Source organism: Mauremys mutica, chromosome 1 (assembly GCF_020497125.1).
Source record: "Mauremys mutica isolate MM-2020 ecotype Southern chromosome 1, ASM2049712v1, whole genome shotgun sequence".
Taxonomy (NCBI): domain Eukaryota; kingdom Metazoa; phylum Chordata; order Testudines; family Geoemydidae; genus Mauremys; species Mauremys mutica.
In genome coordinates, this window is record NC_059072.1 from 110,628,403 (window position 1) to 110,651,878 (window position 23,476).

The 23,476-nt window shown below is 44.8% G+C and overlaps 2 protein-coding genes across 6 annotated transcripts in view; both read right to left on the reverse strand.

Annotated features, from left to right (window-relative positions):
- The window catches only part of LOC123351545 (sodium- and chloride-dependent GABA transporter 2), a 503,805-nt gene that overhangs the window by 120,835 nt on the left and 359,494 nt on the right, over nucleotides 1-23,476 (reverse strand). The gene's annotated exons all lie outside the window — the stretch shown is intronic.
- LOC123351519 (sodium- and chloride-dependent betaine transporter-like) overlaps nucleotides 755-23,476 on the reverse strand; it is a 75,214-nt gene continuing 52,492 nt past the window's right edge. For all 5 annotated transcript variants that reach the window (XM_044990928.1, XM_044990914.1, XM_044990908.1 and 2 more), the window contains 3 exons: nucleotides 18,164-18,264; nucleotides 16,612-16,782; nucleotides 755-4,815 (listed from right to left, as the gene is read on the reverse strand). In XM_044990928.1, coding sequence (XP_044846863.1) covers nucleotides 4,654-4,815; nucleotides 16,612-16,782; nucleotides 18,164-18,264 — 434 coding nt within the window. In that variant the 3' untranslated portion in view covers nucleotides 755-4,653. The remainder of the gene's footprint in view (nucleotides 4,816-16,611; nucleotides 16,783-18,163; nucleotides 18,265-23,476) is intronic.

The following is a 23,476-nucleotide window of genomic DNA, read 5'->3' on the forward strand; positions in this document are numbered from 1 at the left end:
GGGGTGTTTACTCGTTCTAGCACTGCCACAAAGTAGAGCTGGTCACAAAACAAAAACAAACCAACAAAACATCTACAAACACTTTTGAAAATTTCACTAACATTCTGGTTTAGAAGTTGGGTGTGTTTGTGGGGTTGGTTTGGTTTATAGAAGAACTGGTTTTGTTTATTTCTTGAAAATGTTGGTGAATTTTTTTAAGCAAAAATTTGTGGGGTTTGGCTTTTCGGTTTCTCTCTCTTAACTCCCCTTTTCACCTCCTTTCCTCCCTGTAACAGGGTCCTCTGCCCACCCCTCTTCCTGGGGCCCACTGGCTGCCCCAATAAAACACAGAGAGGCTTCTCCTTCTGCAGCACCCATGGATTTATTTATACATGTTCTCCCACCACCAGTGATATACTATATACAGAGCAGGCCTTACCGTCTCCTCTTCTGCACAGAGTCTGCCCTCAGCCTGGAGACTGACCTTCCCCTAGCCATTCCCCCTCTCTTCTGGCTGCCAGCCAGCCTTTATAGCCCTTGAACCTTCAGGCCCACAGGTGCAGCCAGTTCTAGAGGCCAGGCACCAGACTTCTCCCCAGCCCCAATCTATTTCCCCGACTGGGGCTGGCTGAGCAGGGGCTAATTGGGTGCCTTTGCATCAGCACCCTGCTACACTCCCTCTTTTCCATTTTGCCACTGGAAGGGGAGGAGGGGAAAAGAAACAAAGGGTGAAAAAGCAAGAAAAGAGGAAAAGGAAAAACTGAACACTTTTTGGTTTTAATTAAAAAAATCAAAATTTTATTTAAACACAAGAGAGATCATTTTCACGATTTTCATTTCACCTTCTAACTTCTTAAACTGGAGCTGCCTGAATGTAAAAGTGATGCACCAAGGTCCGCCTACTGGTGAGTAGAGGAGAATCATTTCCTCGTAGGTGATATTTTTGTTAATACAACCCCACACTTATGCCAACAAGTCTCAGATCAGAATCTGACCCTTGGCCTCTGTGCAAAGATTATCATTTATCAAGTGTTTCCACAGCCCCCTCACCATCAGATCTGAGCACCTCCCAAACATGAATGAATTTATCCTCCCAACGTATCAGAGAGGTTGTAAGTATTATTATCCCTAGTATTTTACAAAATGAAGCACAGAAACTTCAAGTGACTTGCCCCTGGACACAGAAGGAGTCTGTCACAGCCTGGAAGTGAACTCCAATAGCCTGAGTCTCACTCCAGTGCCTGAGCTACAAAACCAACCTTCTCCTTCTGCCACATGAATTACTGGAGAGAGATTAAAATACACACTCCCCCTCTAATACTGTACCACACTCTTTTGAGCGAGGATGCGAGAAAAACTGCTGAAGCCTAAAACTTGGAATTAAAAAACAAAATTGGCCTAGGCATAATCCTGCGAGCACTTGTGCTCCGCTTGCTGGGGAGCGGGGAGAGGTGCTAGTGGAAATAACAATAGAGCAGTTATAAGCAGTGGAAAAATTCACTTCTGAGCATGCTCAGTGGGCATCTGCTCAAATTTTAGCAGTCTTATAAAGCTCTGCTGCCTTTACATTGCACATTTGCACAGACTTCCAGGCTGGCCACAGCTGCTGCACTCAGGCTGTTGCTAGGGCAATCTGTATGAGGAACATTGTCTGAGGCAACGTTTGTCTTATTGAAACTCATACAGCAACCCTCCAAGTAAAAGCCACATCAGTATTAACACAAGGGAAGGAGAAAATAATGAACACAGGAAACAATTCATCTCATAATTTTCAGGCCATTCCACAACTTTGCTGCCTTCTGCTCATTCTAAAGTTTCTTTTTAAAAAAAACCCTGTTTTCTTTGCGATGGCTGTACTTTTGCAGTGAACCAGATGCGATGCTGGGCTGCTATCCACCCGGACTTGCCAAAAAGTGTCTCCAACCAAATTTCCACATCTTTCAACCATTCACCTCCATGAAGTGTGAATGTTGACAATTAATTGGGGCCATTTAAATATTACTTGCACCAGCAATCTCTTTCTTTCTTTCTTTTTTAAAGGAAAGGAAACTAAACACAAAAAACTGTGCTAATTCAACAATAAGGCTGCACAGTGACGTTCACAAGAGGAGCAAAAGCTAAGGCCCCAACAGCAATCTAAATGCTACTGCATTGCACACAAGAGGCATGGATTTTCCACTCACTTGCCTCAGTGTTAGTGTTTTATGCCCACTCAGCACAGGTGTCAGTGACCACACAGGTTATGTCTACATTGTTGCTGGGAGTCAACTGCCCAGACAGACCTCACGCTAGTGGGACTCAAGGTAGAGCATTAAAAATAGCAGTGTGGATGTTGCTGCACGGGCAGAGACTTAGGCTAGCCAGCCCAGCTTGGACAGGAATGAAACAGAATCCAAGCTGGGCTGGCTAGCCTGAGCCTCTGCCAGCACAGCAATGTCCACACTGCTATTTTTAGTGCACTAGCTTCAGCCCCACCAGCACCAAGTCTCTCCCCATGGGCTGTGAGCCTCGCTCCCAGCTGTAGTGTAGACAAACCCACAAAGTGCAGTGCAATGGAGAACCAGTCCCACAGTGTGTAGTATTTGCTCCTCCTCTTTTTCTGGTTCAGTGTGTGCTTCAGTTCAATAGGCTGCTATTATGTCACACAGTCTATGTACCAATATACGTGCCACGAAGCTGAGGTAATATGGCTGATGGGCCCTTAAAATCACAGGAAAAGCTGAAGTTAAAACTGTGCAGCCTTGATATACATCGATGTAGTTTTTGGCATTTCAGTTTATAGTTGTTCCATTTGAATTCAGTCATGGGGGAGGGATAGCTCAGTAGTTTGAGTATTGGCTTGCTAAACCCAGGGTTATAAGCTCAATCCCTGAAGGGGCCACCTAGGGATCTGGGGCAAAATCAGTACTTGGTCCTGCTAGTGAAGGCAGGGGGCTGGACTCAATGACCTTTCAAGGTCCCTTCCAGTCCTAGGAGATAGGTATATCTCCAATTATTATTATTATAGTCTCCATAGGAGACTGTCATGTGAAACTCTATCTAATGTCTTATTCAAGTTGAAATACCTCCGGTCTCCTCAGGGCCATCCTGAGGCATATGTGGCTGCATAGGGCACCCAAAAATTAGAGGCATCACCGGGACAGCAGGTAAGAGCGGGTCGGTTCCCACACACCCAGCGCACGCTGCAGTCTCCTTAGGCAGAGGCCATATTCACAGAGCCGAATGCGCCGGCGCAGCACATTCTGTGTAAGAGAGAGTGTACAGGGCAGGGAACTGTGACTCTCCACCGCCATGAGGCAGGCCGGGCCGCTCGGTATCCTTTGCTGCCTCGTCCCTCCCCCCCAGACTGCGAGCCCGGGCTGCTGCAGCATCTGCTGCGTATGAAGCTCGGTGTGTGTCAGCAATGAGGGGAGGGGAGGGGGAGTGCAGTTCTGGGGGTCCGCGGGCAGGGGTGGTGGCTGTGCCCCAAGTCAGGCATAGGGGCACCAGTTTAATAATACTGCGTAGGACCTCATAAATCCTAAGGATGGCCCTGTCCCTGCATTTCCTTTGGGCATTATCCTGTCAAAGAAAGAGATTAAGATACTTTGGCATTACTTTTTTCTGATTAACTCATCTTGGCTATTCGTTGCCTTACTATTTATCATGTAATTGCCTGGAGGCGCTCAGGTTTTGAGCCTGACCGCGCTGTGTGCAGTCATTTACACCAGGGCAAAGTGGTGTAAAAAGCTGCCATTCTGATGTGGTATCACTTGCCCTGGTGTAAATGACGCCACAAAGTGCAGGGTAGCAGGGAAACAGGCCTATCGACATCTCTGTTGATTCTTCTAGCCAGCTGCAGGCAACGCAGTTAAGTTTTCTCGTGTGTAATTCCTGGAGCCCCTTTTGGCCCCTATGTGCTATGTTTACACTTGACCAATATTGTGGGACCTCCCCTGCACTCCAGGCTCTCCCCAAAAGAATCGCCAGCTCTCTGCTAGCTTCATGCTCTTAAGGATGAATTTCACTGGCCCATGTTGATTTGAATTAGCGCAAGTTACCCAGATATCCTTCAGCCTGTTCCATCCTGAGTCTGTCCTGTGGTCTCTCCCTTTCTTCATTAACTATGATTATGTTAAGTATCTTGTCACTCACTCTTTGAGTGACAGCTGAAGCCAAATAGCTACTCAACACTGCAGCCTCTTTAGTATGTAGGTGACCTACCTGTGCACTTTCCTTTGTCAGCCTCCTTCTTTTTATGTACTTATAACCCAGTTAACTTATTCCTTTTGCTCACACCCCCTCATTTTGTGTCTTTGCCTTCCTGACTTTACTTCTGAACCTCTCTACTCTTTGCAATTTCCTTTCCCCATTATTTTATATCTACTGTTCCTTTTGTCAGTGTCAGGGCTCTAAATGCCTCTGGTGAAGTCACACTGCTCTTTCCCAGGTGCAGAAGGAGAGAGCTGTCCCAGCGGTGTCAAAAGAACTGCCATCCCAAGTCTGTATAGTTAACTACCTGATAAACTTGGGGAGGGAGAAGGATGTCCCAGAGTCACTGACTAGGATGGCTCTGCCTCAGGTGAGCAGGGCAGAAATGAAGAGTGCATTGTCCCAGGTGTGAAGAGAAGCCACCTCAGCAATGAGAGGGGGAATCACTCTAGAATGCAAAGGCGAAATCCTTTCCCACATGCTTTACAAGTGGGTTTCCTTCTCTGTGATTATGAGCACTTCCTTGGTTGATGGGGATGAGATCCTGTATTCTGCTTTGGGGCTCTCCAATGGTTCAGACACGCTAGCCCGGTGCTTCTTTGGCTGAGGCAAGTCCTCCGCTGGGGAAGTGAGTTGCTTTAGCCTCTGCAGAGAGACAGGCAGATGGAGGGAATCTCTGTTAATTAAACTGGTAAACAAACTGACACCCAATAGCAATCCACAGTAATTGCTGTGGGCAAAGGCATTTCAGAGAGCTAATCCTCTCCACTTTCCATTCCTCTCCTCCATCTCCTCTCTCTCTCTCTCTCTCACACACACACTCTCTCTCTCTCTCTCTCTCTTTACTTTTCTGATCTTTAGCCAGTTCTCATCCATGATTATTCAACCTCCAGGCTTACAATGTTGCTATTTGTTTACATTTTGGGACACATGTATCACAAGGCACACTAGAGATGTATTTTATGGGAGGAGGGATGGTCTTCTGTTTAAGGCACAGGAATGGGAATCAGTACACAAGGGTTCTATTCCTGGTTCTGCCTCACATCTCCAGTGGCCTCAGACAAGCCCCTTGTGACTTAATTTGTCTGCGGTGCTGAGTAGTCACACCTTCCGCTGCCTTCAATGGGAGTTGTGGCTCCTCTGAACTCATCCGATTCGGAGGGCTGATAATAAAGAAGTGCTGCTCAGTCACAGATCCAGTCCACGTCAATAGAAAAATCAGCATCTTCAGCTCTTTGTACCAATGTCATCAACTGTAAAACAGGGTTACTAATATTGTCCTCCTTACAGGGGTCCTGGGAGGCTTTCATTAGAGGCTGTGTCATGCTTTGTGGTCATTGGATGGAAAACGCTAGGTAATATTATTATCCCACTGCACACACCTACTCACAGAGCAGTCTCATAGAGAGAGATGCTTTTAGCTACAGATTTTCCCTCCTCCATATTTCTAGCATTCGTCTCACACCCTATACCCTCCTGAGACCCTGCACTCCCTGAGACTACCACAAAGAAGTGGTTTTCAGACTCATTGAGCATCAAAACACTTCTCTAACAGACATTGATATTCATAGCTACATGTGTCTTTCTACGCAGACTGTCTGGCTCAGCACACACCACTCATCTGATCACATGATTACAGACCGTATCACAAACAGGGCTGAGCAATTAACTCATTTATATAACTAATTTTGACACTCTCGCTCTCTGTTTGTGAATTGCCTGCCAACAGATTGTTGTTTTCTCTAATTTATTCAAAAATATTCATCCAGTAATTTCTGGCATAGTTCTTGGCCTGTAGCTTGTTTGTGATTCCATGTTTGGAATTTGAGCTGTTTTTAACTGGACACATAAGGTAACAATGTTTGTGTTTCCTGATTGGCCCAGTGGAACTCTGGGAGTCAGCTTGCTGGTGTGAATAGTCACAATTACCAATTAGAAATGTGCTTTCCATGAATATACTGCAATATTCACTTTAAATACAGCATGCTGTTCCTTGGAGCTTTGCTGCCAGTACATGCATTGCTTAAAATATTCATAGGCAGTGAATGAAAGAGGGGCACAAGCACAGTCAGGGAAACTCCGTTTCAAAATCAGAACAAATATTCATTGAGGATTTTTCTTTTTTTTGTGTGTGGGCGGGGGGTGGTGGACAGACCCCTTCCTGCATTTCCAATCCATGTCCTTGGAAGTTTCTTTATAAGGAGGCAGTTAAAAAGTCCATGGAAGTTATATCTGACATTATATAAAGTGAGAGGTAAACACAAAAATCCCTTATCTGTACTTGACTAAATCAGTCACTTGAGCTCACTGTAAATTAGCACTAACACATCATAATAAAATATTTGGCACCTACAGGAACTTTTTGGCTGTAGATCTCAAAAGGCTTACCAAAGGTGGATAAGTATCATTCCCATTTTACAGCTGGGAAAGTTAAGTCACAAAGGCCCCCATCTACCTTTAATAGAAGACAGTTTAACCTCTTTCAGTTGTGTAAGCTGGTTGTGTTGTAGACTAGGTAGCTGAAGTCTTATCTGCACACAAGTTTTACCACTTTAATTTTATCGGTCTTGTTAATGCAATAACCACCCCTCCAGTGTGAGGACAGCTATAGTTTCCCCAGCAACTGCACCTTGATATGGTGCATATGCTTGTGTGCTCCAGGTACCCTGAGAGCTATGTTGGCAGCTGTAGAACTCCTGGTAGGGTCATCCAAGAGAGAAAGGTCAAAGGGTAGGAGCCAAACTAAAGGCAGTCCACTGGTCTCACAAAAATGCTCTTTGTTACAGAAACATCCCGGAGACAAGATGAATCTGATGAATCTGTCACAGATTTGCAAATACAAATATCAACTGTGGAGAACCATAATGTGCTGGATGGTACATTTCCAGGCTGTGCTAAACCAGCCAGAACCATTAACACATACTGAGAAATGTGAAGACATAGTGGTCTTATCTATACCACTACAAGTAATCACCTCGGAGGAAGGAACTAAGGCTATAAACCAGCTGAAGAGTGCTAAAGCACCAGGCTAGGATAAAACAAATGCTGAAATGTTAAATGCTGGGGAGGAAGTGCTGGTGAATTACATGTGCAGGCAGTTGGAGTGGTCTGGAGAAGGGACACCTGTCCAAAGATTGGAGAAGAGGTGTTATCTGCAAAATCCCTGAAAAGGTAGAACAGCTTATTTGTGATAACTAGAGAAGGGTGATACTCCTAGCTGTACCTGGGAAAGTGTTTTGTATTATCATTTTGAATGGGATGAAAACTGCTATTGATAAAGTATTCAGGGAAGAACAGGCTGGATTTCAATCTGGTAGGTCATGTTTGGAACAGATTTTCACCTTGAGAAGACTCACTGAGAAAGGCTTAGAATACCTGAAGAATATAGTTTTAACATCCTTGATTTTATTGAAGTATTTGATAGCATGCACAGAGATGCCCTCTGGAAGATCTTGAGACACTATGAAGTTCCAGCAAAGACTGTTAATTTGATAAAAGCTTTGTCTGGCGAGGTTGCATCAGGACCAAAAGTAGAGTCACAGAATGGTTTAAGAGTGTTACTGGCATAAGGCAAGGTTGCATGTTTTCTTCATTTGTCTTCTATATTGGCACAGACTTTGTGATGATAAGACTGACAGCTACTGACAAGAACACTGGTATTGTTTAGGCAAGAAATAGGCTGCAAGACTTAGATTTTGCAGACAATATAGTCATGCTGGATACCAACCGGGATGGAATGAAAGGACTCTTTATGAATCTAAAAGCAGAAGCAGCCAAAGTGGGACTTTGTATCTGTTTACAGAAGATCAAAATCATGGAGATAGGAGAGAATGCTATCAACACGGGCAGATGTGTGATGGATGGAGAAGAGTACAAAAGAGTTAATGACTTAATCTATTTTGGAAGTACAATATCTGCTAATGGCCATCTCACTAAAGATGTGAAGGTAAGAATTGGCAAAGCCAGTGGATCATTTTCCCATGTGTCAAACATCTGGAAGAGTAAGACACATCTACACACAAAAATGAGATTGTACAGTTCTATTGTGCGCCCAGGAACATGGCAGATGGCAGAAGTACACAAGAGTATGCTGAAAGCACTCCACACTCCACAAGCATTGCTTAAAAAGAATTTAAGGAACTCACTAGAAAGATCATGTAACCAATGTGGAAGTGTTGCATCACATGGGTCAGCAGACTGAGGACTCAGTGATTCATAGATGCCAAGGGCAGAAGAGACTATTGTAATCATCTAATCTGACTTCCTGTATAACACAGGCCATAGAAGTTACATTTTAGAAAAACATCCAATCTTGAATTAAAAATTGTCAATGATGGAGAATCCACCAGGACCTTTGTGATCAGACAGAGACTGCTACGGTGGTTTGGCCATACCATCAGGTAACCCCGTGGCATAAGCACAAGGTGTGTCTTAAATTGGATTCTTCCTGGGGGGAAAAGAAGGCATGGAGGACAATGAATGACTTATTGCAGGATGAGTGAAAATGATGTTGCCATCATGGAGACTACAAACATCTTGCTCTGGACAGACAGCAGTGGGGAAAATGAGTTGCCTCATGCCCCACTAGGCTCAGGAGATTCCACAGCTAAAAGCTAAGAACAGTTCCACTAGTATAAAAGTGCTTATACAAGTCTAGCTTATTCCAGTGTGGGAAGGGGATTAAGGTATGGCCACAAAAGGCACCTTTATACCAATATAACTGCATCCACATTAAGGGTTGTACCAGTATAACCATTCCAGTTAAAAACAACAATCCTAGCCAAAATAGCAATACTGCTACAAAATCAGTGTAGACTAGGCCCAGGTGCTAAGGGCCTTTTCAACTGCATAAAGCTGGTCCAGCTGATAAAAGCACCCTTTCCCCTGTGCAGAGAGGGCCAGTAAAGCCAAGTCACTTGCCTAAGAGCACAGATGTAGTCAATACTAGAAGGGAGGTCTCCTGACTCCCAGTGCTGTTTCCAATCCAGGAGGCTGCACTCCTCCACTGTCTTCTCTGCCTTCCTCCCTTCCCCATTTGCTCAAGGCTTTTCTCCCCCTCTCCTCTGAATGGGGCTTTGCCTTGTAACTCATTAGGCACCTGAGGTGGGCACTAATCAGCACTGCCACACAGCCTGTCACTTCTAATTAAGTTAGAGTTCCTAGCCAGGAAATAAGAGCCTCATGGGCACGGATTCACCTTCCCTGAGGTGACTGAGCTGGAAAGGATGTTGTGAGCCCAGTTTTTTCCCCTGATGCAATAGTACTGCAGGGTTCTCCTCTCCACTCATCTCATGGAGCGAGATTTGAATAACTCCCCCCAGCTCCCCAGAGTTACATTCCACCCTCCCCAATTCATTTCCATTTCCATCAGCCTGAGCTGTCATTCAAACTGGGACAAACGGGGAGAGATTGTGCTTCCCCAGGTCTTCACAAGGAAGTAACCCAGTGTGTGTGGATTTTGGAATAGGGGGTGGCCACCTCCATGGCCCCATTTCCCCCGCCACACACACACACACACACACACACACACACACACACCTTAGAACCTTGCATAAGGCTCTCCACAGGTTCAGGATCCCTGTGATGGAAGAAGAGGGGACTGGGCAGGGGAAAGGCAGCTTTGTATAGACTGGGAGAAAGTCATATGTCCTGCCCATACTGACCCTGGTGAGATTGCCTAGCCCAGGGCAGGGTTAGGTAATACACCTTGTGTAGAGTTATCTGGGGCAGCCCTGGCCAGGGGAGACACTGGTAAGGAGTAAGGGGGAGATCATAGGTAAAGAGCCAGTGTCTGATCCAGGACTTGCACTTGGCACAACTCAGGAGGGTGCTCTATGCACCTTCACTCCCCCTGATCCTGGGGGCAGCTGATCTCCACTGGAAATTTAAGCCCAGAAGCCTGTGTCCTCAGGGGGCCTTTCTGGGAGCCAGGCATTGACGGAGTATAGCATTGCCTCAGTCAAACTCCCTTTTCCATTAACACTCTCTGCACCAGTGAGTGGGAGGGGTAGAGATAGATGCTGCTATGACAGCTCTGTGCCACATTGGGGGAATCCTCCACTAGCCAGTTAAGTCAGCATTACGGTTGCCTTGCATCATCGTAGTCAGGCATATCGGTTGCACATAGAACTGCAGATCTGGCCCGCTCCAGGAAGGCCGAGGTGTTTGTTGGTCCCCTGGGAGCTGAGCAAATTCACGAGCACCTTCCCAGTGTAGCGACAGCCGCTGCAGGTCATTCTGCAGTAGGCAAATGCCAGGCCACCCAGACGGAATGATCAGGGGAGGACTTAGCCAAGGAGGAGGTCCTCATTGAGATGTCCTCCTCTGAGCCACATCCTGTGAGGAGACGATCCTGACCACTGTTTTGTGTATCACCCATTGACCATGGACCCATAACTCCTTATACAGGCATATCTTCCAATGAAGTCACTGGGAGTTTTGCCTGAGTAAGGGCTTCAGGATTTGGGCTCCTATAAACTGGCAGCCACTAAATGAAAGTACCTTTGTCCCACAAAACATCAACACTTCACCTTCAGCCACAGCTTCAAATGACCCTGCTGCTTCCCCATTTTCTCCAGCATCCAGTCCAAAATGTTCCTCTTTCTTTTTAAAACTCTCCATGGACTTGTTCCAGCCAAATGCACAAGTCTGGTTTCTCTCTGCACTCCTTCCAAGTCCCTCCGTTCATCTACACTGGCCTCTTCCCTATCCTTTCATGGTCTCAAATGGTATTGGCAAGAGAGCCTTCTCTTACACAGCTCCTTCCATTCTCATCACATCACAACACTCAGCTAGAGAATCAAAGGGCTGACAGGAAAAGGGATGCATTGGAAAGAACTGACAGATATGGTCACGTGCCTATAGAGGAAAGGTAGATGATAGGAGACATTTCTACTTGGTCACACCATTGATTCACTATATTCTATTTGAAGCAGTTCCAAACAGTTTGGGCCAGACTCTCCATTTCTCTGAATCTCGGGTCATCATTTTATACTAGTACAAATTGCTCCCATTCTAACTTAAGAACATAAGAACGACCATACTGGGTCAGACCAAAGGTCCATCTAGCCCAGTATCCTGTCTACCGACAGTGGCCAATGCCAGGTGCCCCAGAAGGAGTGAACCTAACAGGTAATGATCAAGTGATCTCTCTCCTGCCATCCATCTCCACCCTCTGACAAACAGAGGCTAGGGACACCATTTCTTACCCATCCTGGCTAATAGCCATTAATGGACTTAACCTCCATGAATGTATCCAGTTCTCTTTTAAACGCTGTTATAGTCCTAGCCTTCACAACCTCCTCAGGTAAGGAGTTCCACAAGTTGACTGTGCGCTGCATGAAGAACTTCCTTTTATTTGTTTTAAACCTGCTGCCTATTAATTTCATTTGGTGACCCCTAGTTCTTGTATTATGGGAATAAGTAAATAACTTTTCCTTATCCACTTTCTCCACATCACTCATGATTTTATATACCTCTATCATATCTCCCTTAGTCTCCTCTTTTCCAAGCTGAAGAGTCCTAGCCTCTTTAATCTCTCCTCATATGGGACCCTCTCCAAACCCCTAATCATTTTAGTTGCCCTTCTCTGAACCTTTTCTAGTATATCTTTTTTGAGATGAGGAGACCACATCTGTACGCAGTATTCAAGATGTGGGCGTACCATCAATTTATATATGGGCAATAATATATTCTACTTCTTATTCTCTATCCCCTTTTTAATGATTCCTAATATCCTGTTTGCTTTTTTGACAGCTTCTGCACACTGCGTGGACATCTTCAGAGAACAATCCACAATGACTCCAAGATCTTTTTTCTGATTTGTTGTAGCTAAATTAGCCCCCATCATATTGTATGTATAGTTGGGGTTATTTTTTCCAATGTGAATTACTTTACATTTATTCATATTAAATTTCATTTGCCATTTTGTTGCCCAATCACTTAGTTTTGTGAGATCTTTTTGAAGTTCGTCACAGTCTGCTTTGGTCTTAACTATCTTGAGCAGTTTAGTATCATCTGAAAACTTTGCCACCTCACTGTTTTACCCTTTTCTCCAGATCATTTATGAATAAGTTGAATAGGATTGGTCCTAGGACTGACCCTTGGGGAACACCACTAGTTACCCCTCTCCATTCTGAGAATTTACCATTAATTTACCTTTTGTTCCATGTCTTTTAACCAGTTCTCAATCCATGAAAGGAACTTCCCTTTTATGCCATGACAACTTAATTTACGTAAGAGCCTTTGGTGAGGGACCTTGTCAAAGGCTTTCTGGAAATCTAAGTACACTATGTCCACCAGGTCCCTCTTGTCCCCATGTTTGTTGACCCCTTCAAAGAACTGTAATAGATTAGACACGATTTCCCTTTACAGAAACCATGTTGACTTTTGCCCAACAATTTATGTTCTTTTAGGTGTCTGACAATTTTATTCTTTACTATTGTTTCGACTAATTTGCCCAGTACCGACATTAGACTTACTGGTCTGTAATTGCCGGGATCACCTCTAGAGCCCTTTTTAAATATTGGGATTATATTAGCTATCTTCCAGTCATTGGGTACAGAGGCCGATTTAAAGGACAGGTTACAAACCCTAGTTAATAGTTCCGCAACTTCACATTTGAGTTCTTTCAGAACTCTTGGGTGAATGCCATCCGGTCCCGGTGACTTGTTAATGTTAAGTTTATCAATCAATTCCAAAACATTCTCTAGTGACACTTCAATGTGTGACAGTTCCTCAGATTTGTCACCTACAAAAGCCGGCTCAGGTTTGGGAATCTCCCTAACATCCTCAGCCATGAAGACTGAAGCAAAGAATCCATTTAGTTTCTCTGCAATGACTTTATCGTCTTTAAGCGCTCCTTTTGTATCTCGATCATCGAGGGGCCCCACTGGTTGTTTAGCAGGCTTCCTGATTCTGATGTACTTAAAAAACATTTTGTTATTACCTTTGGAGTTTTTGGCTAGCCATTCTTCAAACCCCTCTTTGACTTTTCTTATTACATTTTTACATTTAATTTGGCAGTGTTTATGCTCCTTTCTATTTGCCTCACTAGGATTTGACTTCCACTTTTTAAAGGAAGTCTTTTTATCTCTCACTGCTTCTTTTACATGGTTATTAAGCCATGGTGGCTCTTTTTTAGTTCTTTTACTGTGTTTCTTAATTTGGGGTATACATTTAAGTTGGGCCTCTATTATGGTGTCTTTAAAAAGCGCCCATGCAGCTTGCAGGGATTTCACTTTAGTCACTGTACTTTTTAACTTCTGTTTAACATTTTGTGAGTAGTTCCCCTTTTTGAAATTAAATGCCACAGTGTTGGGTCGTTGAGATGTTCTTCCCACCACAGGGATGTTAAATGTTATTATACTATGGTCACTATTTCCAAGCGGTCCTGTTATAGTTACCTCTTGGACCAGCTCCTGCGCTCCACTCATGACTAAATCTAGAGTTGCCTCTCCCCTTGTGGGTTCCCGTACCAGCTGCTCCAAGAAGCAGTCATTTAAACTATCGAGAATTTTTGTCTCGGCATTTCGTCCCAAGGTGACGTGTTCCCAGTCAATATGGGGATGATTGAAATCCCCCACTATTGTTGAGTTCTTAATTTTCATAGCGTCTCTAATTTCCCTTAGCATTTCATCATCACTATCACTGTACTGGTCAGGTGGTCGATAATAGATCCCTAATGTTATATTCTTATTAGAGCATGAAATTACTATCCATAGAGATTCTATGGAACATGTGGATTCACTTAAGATTTTTACTTCATTTGATTCTCCATTTTCTTTCACATATAGTGCCCCTCCATCTCCCCCCACATGACCTGTTCTGTCCTTCCAATATATTTTGTACCCCGGAATGATTGTGTCCCATTGATTGTCCTCAGTCCACCAGGTTTCTGTGATACCTATTATAGCAATATCCTCCTTTATCCCAAGGCACTCTAGTTCACCCATCTTATTATTTAGACTTCTAGCATTTGTGTACAAGCATTTTAAAAACTTGTCACTGTTTATTTGTCTGCCCTTTTCTGATGTGTCAGAATCTTTTTTATGTGAATGTTTCTCATCTGATCTGGCCCTTACATTATCCTCTTCCATCCTCTGCTCCTGACTATAACCTGGAGATTCTCTATCATTAGATTCTCCCCTAAGAGAAGTCTCTGTCTGATCCACATGCTCCTCTGCAGCAGTTGGCTTTCCCCCATCTCCTAGTTTAAAAACTGCTCTACAATCTTTTTAATGTTTAGTGCCAGCAGTCTGGTTCCACTTTGGTTTAGGTGGAGCCCATCTCTCCCTGTATAAGCTCCCTCCATCCCAAAAGTTTCCCCAGTTCCTAATGAATCTAAACCCCTCCTCTCTACACCATCATTTCATCCATGCATTGAGACTCTGAAGCTCTGCCTGCCTACCTGGCTCTGCACATGGAACTGGGAGCATTTCTGAGAATGCCACCATAGAGGTCCTGGATTCAGTCTCTTCCCTAGCAGCCTAAATTTGGCCTCCAGGACATCTCTCCTACCCTTCCCTATGTCATTGGTACCTATATGTACCACGACCACCGGCTCCTCCCCAGCACTACATGTAAGTCTATCCAAATGCCTCAAGAGATCCGCAACCTTCGCACCAGGCAAGCTCTTACGTAAATTAAGTTGTCATGGGATAAAAGGGAACACAATCCATGAAACCCAGCTATCTATGTTTCTAATGATCGAATCTCCCACTACTAACACCTGCCTTTTCCTAGTGACTGGAGTTCCCTCCCCCGGAGGGATAACCTCAGAGTGAGAGGAGACCCCAACATCATCTGGAAGGAGGGTCCCAAGTATGGGAAGGTTTCCCTCTGCTCCCGTTCACTGCTCTGCTTCCCTGGACCTTTCATCCTCCTCAACAGCACAGGGGCTGTCTGACCGGAGGTGGAACAATTCTACAGTGTCCCAGAAAGCCTCGTCAACATACCTCTCTGCCACCCTTAGCTCCTCCAGTTCTGCCACCCTGGCCTCCAAAGCCTATACACGGTCTTTGAGGGCCAGGAGCTCCTTGCAGCAAATGCACATATATGCCACCTGCTCACAGGGCATGTAATCATACATGCTGCACTCAGCGCAATAAACTGGATAGCCCCCACTCTGCTGCTGGGCTTCTGCCTGCATGGTCTCCTAGTTAATTAAAGGGTTTTGTTTAAAATCAAGAAGTTTTGAATGTAGTTTAGGTTATAGTTTTAAGAAAAACAGCAAGGGGCCCTTGCCCCCTTCCCACTCCCCTTCCAAACTCCCTTGCAAAACTCCCTGTTAGCAACCCCTGGTCGCTTGCGCACTGCTTTATGAAGCCCTGGCCTGCTTGATAGCCCCACCCACTGACTAAGGCTCAGCCAATTAACAGAGTCTTCTAGCTTTCAAACCTTCCTTTGAAGCTCACAGCTTCCCACTGCCAGCCACAGCACACGGTCCTTCAAACAACCAAACAAACAAACAGATGGACAAACACAAGCTCTGCACACAACAAGTAACCCCCAAACACAAACAAACACACACTACAGACAGTCACTTACCCCAAGGGTGCTGTATTTGCTCCTCTTTCACCTGGAGAACTCCCTTGCGAAACTCCCTGTTAGCAGCCCCTGGTCGCTTGCCCACTTTACACAGATGTAACCAACGAACACGGTGCCAGGCCTCAGTGAACCAGGCCCTCCTCTATGTCTATCCCTTTAAAGAAATGCTATGCATTGAATTGTTTGAATGACATTCACAATCGTGAAAACTGCTGTACTGACAGTGCCATAGATCAAGGACAGAACGGGCAGCATAAGGACTATCTTCATCCCCACTGTCCCACTCATGTGTCTCAAATGTGATCCACAGTGGCCACCTCTGGGAGCAGGAGGATACTTTATTCCCCACACTTCTATTCCTCTGTGGCCTCTCTTCTAAGCCTCTCAACAAGAGGTTCAATTAGGACCAGTTGCCGAGATGGTTTCGGTCTAGTACAGTAGAACCTCAGCGTTGCGGACGTCAGAGTTATGAACTGACCAGTCAACTACACACCTCATTTGGAACAGGAAGTATGCAACCAGGCATCAGCAGAGACAAAAAAACCAAAACCCAAATTCAGTGCAGTTTTGTGCTAAATGTAAACTACTAAAAAAAATAAAGGTAAAGCAGCATTCTTCTTCTGCATAGTAAACTTTCAAAGCTGTATTAAGTCAATGTTCAATTCTAATCTTTTGAAAGAACAACCATAATGTTTTGTTCAGAGTTATGAACGTCTCAGAGTTACAAAGAACCTCCATTCCCAAGGGTTCATAACTCTGAGGTTCTATTGTACTGGATGGAGACCATCTGTTCATTTCACACAAGCCAAGGGGAAGCACTCACACAGTCTTTAGTCACTGATGACCTGGGCTGGATTTGAATCTGGGACCTAGAAGTTCCAGACCTTCTTTTACCTTCTTTAGTGATCCCCTGGTTTTCAGCAAGATGAAAATGATGTAGAGTGGAATGCAGATCATGGAAGAGAGAGCCATCAACCAGCCCAGAGCGTAGCCCCACGGAGGGTACACGTACCAGTTGTTGTATTTGAGGGGGGTGTACTTGATCAGTGAAAATAGGAAGGTCGCCTGAGGAATGAAGAACATAAAAGTCAGAATAGCAGGTGGGTACATGGTGAGTCAAAAACAGGTGGTGAGAGACGGTTCCTGACAAGGGATGTATAAGCAGTAGAAGATTTGTGATCTCCTTACCTAGCTATATACTTGTTCCTAAGTGTTTGGGAGTTGGAAATATTGTGATGGGTATGTACACTGCTGTTACTTACCAGCCTTAACTGAGTTTTGAAACGTTTTTTGGTTTTGGAATTTTCCCTCCCCCACGTGCTGTTTTCCATTCATCAACCCCTCCCCTGAACCTTTGGGATGTGAGTCTCAGTGCTCTTCTACCTCCTATCCCCCCACCTTTCCAGCCCCTACCCAAATCCTTACCTTGCCTTGCCCTCTCCAACATGGATCCTCTTAACCTCCAGGAAATTCCCTCTCTCTCCAATGTATGTGTAGGAGGAAGGTCCTTATTTGTAAGCTTTCTGTAGTCAGGGTGCAGAAACTCTGGAGCAGCCAATCAGGGGCTGCAGTTTGGGCACCTTCTCTGGTGACTCCTGGCTTAGTCATGCCTCTGACAGGACTGACTTTTCAGCTCTGAGTAGAGCCCTGGAGCACCCAAGGCCCTCTCTGAAAATACTCATTGAAAGATAAGCTCTCAGCCTGCACCCAGCCCTATAGAGCACTCAAACCACTGAGCTCTCAGCAACTCATGCATGACCAAGCAGCAGCTCTGAAAACTCCCTGATTGTTTTCAACTCCCACTGGAGCCCTCAGGTGGCAGCTCCAAAAGCTATTTGTGCCTATCCAAGCTGTTGAAGATTTTGGCCATAGTGCCTGATCCTGATTCCATTGAGGTCAATGGCAAACGAATGTCATGACGGTCACGGGAGCAGGATTAGGCCCATACCATCTGCTGAAATCAATGGAAAAGGAACCGGGCATGAGACAAAAATAGTTAATATCTTTCCTTAATTATAAACTGTTTTCTTCAAACATAGTCGGTGGGTGCATTTTCAAAGTGACTTGACTTTATGGAAAGCAAGGGGCAGGAACAAGATGTTTTTGAACTAGTGGGAGTCACAGAAATGTAGACAGAAGAGAACATTTCAGAACACGGTAATTCTTTAATGGGCTGAAATTCAAAAATGATTTGATCAATTCCCCTCAGGCTTTGCAGATACATTCTCCTTTGACTGCAGAATAAATATGCCAATTTTCAGGCTAAATGAAATTTCCAGACCTAAGACAAGGCTTTACAATGGAAATTGATTCCAGTTTCAACTACCGAGAAGCTACTGCTCCTCCACAGCAATTCTGTGAAACACTAGTGCCCCTCTCAAATTCTCTTCTTCACTCACATTCTAGGATCCCTGTACAAACATGCCTCACTATAGTTTGTACCTACCAGGCAAACACCAGGGGTGACAACCTGCCAGCACATCTTAACCAGTGGCCATGGCCGATAACCAATCATGTCCTCGATGTTGTCATAGAAACGGTCTGCACCTTGACCACCAGAGGAAGGGACAGAGAAAGAGAGAGGTAAGGGGTGTATGTGTGTGTGAGAATTTTTGTTCTTCAGAAATTACTCATGCCAAGTCCAGGTTCAGTTATGCTTTACTAAAATGAAAGCTCTAATTCCATACAGCAGGGATGTATTTCTGGAATTTAGGCTGCTTATTTAGATGCCTAAATATGGAGATAGGTGCAGGGGCGTTATTTGCTATGGGGCAAGAGGGGCAGTTGTCCCTTGCTAGACCTTGGTTTTCACCCTCACCCATGCTCCATTATGTCTTCCACTTTTTGCCCTCCCCTTCTGTCCCCCCCCCCGCCTTGAGATGTGGTCATCATGAAAGCAAATTTTGCCCACCTGAATTTTTCTGAAATGCCCCCTATGGCTAGGTGTCTCACTTTAGGCATCCACTCTTAACAATTTGGGCCTAAAAGAACTCCCTAACCTAGCTCACCCCCCCCCCCACATAAACCTGTAGGTATACACAGGCTTTGTAATGTGCCCCGTAGGTCAACAAGAGACAGTTCTGTGAGATTAACTGTGTGGCTGTGGGTGGAGGGGCTCTCTGAAGAATATTCAGCCCTAGTAACCAGACGGATACACCTGGAGCTTTCAGCTTAATTGTCCTAGATGGTATCTAGGGCTGGTCCAATATTTTCCCTCAAAATGGTTTTTTTAAGGCAAATTGGGGTTTTTGACAAAGCAAAATTTTCCATGAAGTGTTAACTTTCCATAGAAAATTTTGACCTTTTTTGTTTAAAATCTGAAAACTTGGAAATCAAAACTTTTTGCTGAAATAAAAAAATAAATCAATTTCCAAATGTTGACATGGTTCTTAATGGGAGTTGAAGTGGATGGCTCATGCCCTCATTCTCTGTGGCTGGGTTCCCCAGATGTATTACATCTTCCATGGTGCACCACATCCATGTGATTCCCATGAAGCACTGCAGTGGCTCAGTAAAGAGGGGTCATTGCAGCATATCAAGGGATATATAGTCTGGCCAGGGAGCCCACTGTCCACCCCTAGAGGAATTTGGACATAAGGCACCAGAAAACTCCCATGAGGCAGCATTTCTGACTTTGGCCAGAAATATTCAGTGTGGTGGGTTTCTTTTTTCTCCTGAAAAGTTGAAATTTTCCATATGGGGGAAAAAGCGTTTTTTGGACCAGCTTTACTGATATCACTTTCCAGGTTCAAACAGGCCCATGGAATAGTCTGTGTGACATTGCACAATCTTTCCACAGGAACACATTGTGATGTTAAATACAGCATGGGCAAATTCATCCCCGGTGTAAATCTGCTGAAGTCAATAGAGTATCATGAACATAACATAAGAACAGCCATACTGGGTCAGACCAAAGGTCCATCTAGCCCAGTATCCTGTCTTCTGACAGTGACCAATGCCATGTGACCCAGAGGGAATGAACAGAACAGGTAATCATCAAGTGGATCCATCCCATCACCCATTCCCAGCTTCTGGCAAACAGAGGCTAGGGACACCATCCCTGCACATCCTGGCTAATAGCCATTGATAGACCTATCCTCCATGAATTTATCTAGTTCTTTTTTGAACTCTGTTATAGTCTTGGCCTTCACACCATCTTCTGACAAAGAGTTCCACATGCTGTCCATTGTGTAAAGAAAAACTTTCATCTTGGATTTCTCTACAGGATCAAGTGGAAGGGAAATCCTGGATGACTGTGGAAAGAGCTCTTTTTCAAAAGCAAATAAACCAAACAATAGCAAGGAGAACACAGAAGACACCTCTGCACAGGAATCCATATTCTACAAATTATATTTAGTAGTAGTATTAATGTTTTCTTTTCCAAATGTATTCCAAATAAACACCATTTTCTGTGGTTCCAGCACACCCATTGCAAGCACTGGATGATGTAGTGGAACACGGTGGGACCTGACATGAAGGGATTCAGCATGCCCTTGAACACGAGGTTTGCATGATCTACCTTTCACAAGCAAATGACAAAGTAATCAGGCTGAAGAAATTATCACTTCACCCAGTCACCATTGCTTTCTAGCTAAGAAGAAGCTGGAGGCACCGCATATGTTGCCCTTTCTCCCCACTACAGATTTGGAAGGATTATATACATTACGGGAGGGAATGCCCTAAAGATCTCCCCAGAGCGATCTTTGCTGGAAGGAACAGACGTATCTGCTTTTATCCTGCGCATCCTAAGAGTTGCCATACTGAAACAAAGCAATAGTCCATGAACCCTAATATCTCCTCTGCAAGTGACCCGTGTTGGATGTTTTAGAAGACATAAAAACCCCATTGACAGTTCCACTAATTTTGCAAACATATACCCAGAGAGAAAGTTTCTTTCTGAACCCAGCTGGTGATCTGTTTATGCCCTGAAGCATCAGGATGCAGAGCCTTTATAATGTTTTATCTAGTCTATAAGAACCACAGATGCTGTTCAAGTTCAAATGTGTCTAATCCATTTTTTAAGTTATTACATTTTGGTTTTCTCAAGACTATCCAGCAATGGTGAGTTCCTCAGGTTAATTATACAGTGCATGAGGGGAAAAAAAGATTTCCTTCAATCCATTTTAAATTTGTTGCTCTCGGTCTCCTCTTGTTCTTGTATTATGAGAAAAGATTAAAAGGTGCAATTGGTCTACTTATACAGTAACTACCATCCTCAGTTCGATTGCCCTTCTTTCTCTAATTTGAGATGAACTCACCAAAGCTGAAAGCAGAATTCAGCTATAGCATAATCATCATTTGCAGTCCTATAGAACCTTTCATTTGGGGATCTCAAAGCGCTTTACAAAAGTAGATATTATTGTCCCTATTCTACCGAGGAGCAAGCTGAGGTACAGAGAGGCCAAATAATTTGTCCAAGATCTACTCAGCTAAGCAATAGGAAAGCCCAGAATGGTAACCACGGCCCACATCCTTAGCTGGTGCACACTGGCATAGCTCCAGTTGAGGATCTGACCCAAGTTCTTCAGACTCTCAGTTCTTTGAGCTATCCACTAAACAGCAGTGTTGTCTGTTTTATTCTCTTTTCTTAATGCAGCCTCAATTGCATCTTTAACTAGCACCACACACTGTGCAGACATCTTCACTGACATGACCATAGCGATACCTAGATCTCTTTTCTGAGAGGATGAAACAAATTCAGAAGCCCTCAGTGCATGTGTTTATTTTAAATTATTCCTCCCAACATGCATTTCTTTGCACTTGTCTACACTGGAACTCATCAGCCATGGTGTTGGCTCATTTCAAAAGTGGCTCAAAACTCATTTCAGTTCAGGATGGGATAAAGGGGAGCAGGGGAGTAGAAGTGTGAGCTACTGGGACTTGGGAATCTGCAGATTAAATTATAAGCAATCTGCACAGTAGGCAGAGACATAGCTCTGAAATGTCACATGCAAATGTAGAGCAAGAGTAGATCATAGTGGCCGGGAAAGCTGCTAAAGTGGATGCTTGCCTCAGATAACCAGTCCCTGTTATACCAAAGCAGAAGGAAGAGCTGAGGAGAAGACTCCAGGATGGACAAGAAGCTGCTGGGGAAGCTGAACAACATCACGAAGAGTAAGAGGCCTCTCTGTTTGAAGAGATCAGGTTGACACTTAACCTTCCATGGAACAGAAACATGGGCTCTAAGGAAAGTGATGAAGAATGAAGCAGAGAGATGGTGCGTGGTGCATGTGTGAGTGGGAAGAAACCAAGGGCCAGCTTACTGACCATGAAAGTGCTATAGTCATGGGCAAGAGTGAGCTGTGTCACGGGGTGGGAGAACTGGAAACCAGCACAAGGCACGGGCAAAGAGAATTCATCAGAGGTGAACAAATGGAAAGACACTGGCAGTCTCCAATGCAAACCTTATGTGGCAATATTTAGATCAGGATAAAGTCCTCAGAGGCCTTGCCCGCAATAGAGGGAGACTGATGAGGTGGCATTAAAGACATGAGTTTACAAAGCATAACCAGAGAGAAGCTAAAATAGGGCAGTCTGGCAAAGAAGCAGCAGAGCCCTGTAAGCAACCCATCCATCAGATGGCAGGGAAAGCACAAGTACCTGTTCAGCAGGCTGAAGCTGCAGAAGGGAAAGGAAAGCAGAAGAGTGAGTGGAGGCATGAGAGGGGAAGGAAAGGGCACCAGCCAAGGATCATGTTATGAAAGAGAAGAGGTGACGGCAAAGATTAGTTGTCCAGGAATCCACGCTGAAGATGGGAGGAAGGCCAAAAAAAAGTGTAATTCATTCTTGTGTTAATTACATTGCTGTAGCACCCAATCAGGATCAGGGCCCCATTCTGCTGGGTGTTGCACAAACACACAGGAAGAGTCCCTGCCCTGCGAGTTTACAATCGCAATGACAGCAGAGCTCCTGAAACACAGCACCCCAGTGAGGCGGGAAGAACTCTCGTGCCTCTTGATGGGCTTGGTGCAGCTGGGGCTAGGGCACAGAACTGCCCCCTGGAGCTCCTCAGTCCTAGACTTTGCAAACACAAGGCCTGTTCCTGGCATACATTAGACAAGTCTGGTGGATTCTCTACTAAACACTGACTGCTAATGGTCCCAAGGGGATGTTGTGGCACCCAGCGGTCACTGGAGCTATGCTCCCTTCCTCCGGCCTTAGCTCCTGCACAGACTACGGGGAGAGGGGTTGACATAAAGCCACTACAGTAACTACCCCCTCCTGAGGTTCTCCTATGCAGGTGGAATCCTCCAGTGGCTGGCTTCACTGCTTGCTACAGTGCTGCCTCTGCTTCCCTTTGGAAGGTTCTCTCCACAATCATAGGAGCTAGAAACCTCTTCTCCTCCCCACCCACCCCTCCAAAAGAGCTTAATTCCTGCAGGAACTGATTATGGGCTTATCTTCATTGCAAAGTTTCACTCAAGTTATAACTCGAGTGTTGCCGCTAACATGAGTCCCATCCACACACACAAACCCTTAACTCAACCGTGGTGATGCTTTTAACTCAAGTGGGCTAGGCCATCAGGGGGTACAAGCTAAAACTCAAGGGAGCCCAACTCTGCAGTGTGAATGCAGGCTAGCTCCACTCGAGTGCCACTAGTTCTCAGTTGTCTTCCACAATTCCTCCCATGTGCCTAGACAGGACAGACATGTTCTCCTACAGTTCCCTGGGAAAGAATTCCGAGTGGATCAACTTGTTGAAGTGCTAAGAACTCTGGGATATGTCCCCAGAAGTCTTAGCCCCACACACAAGTGAGTG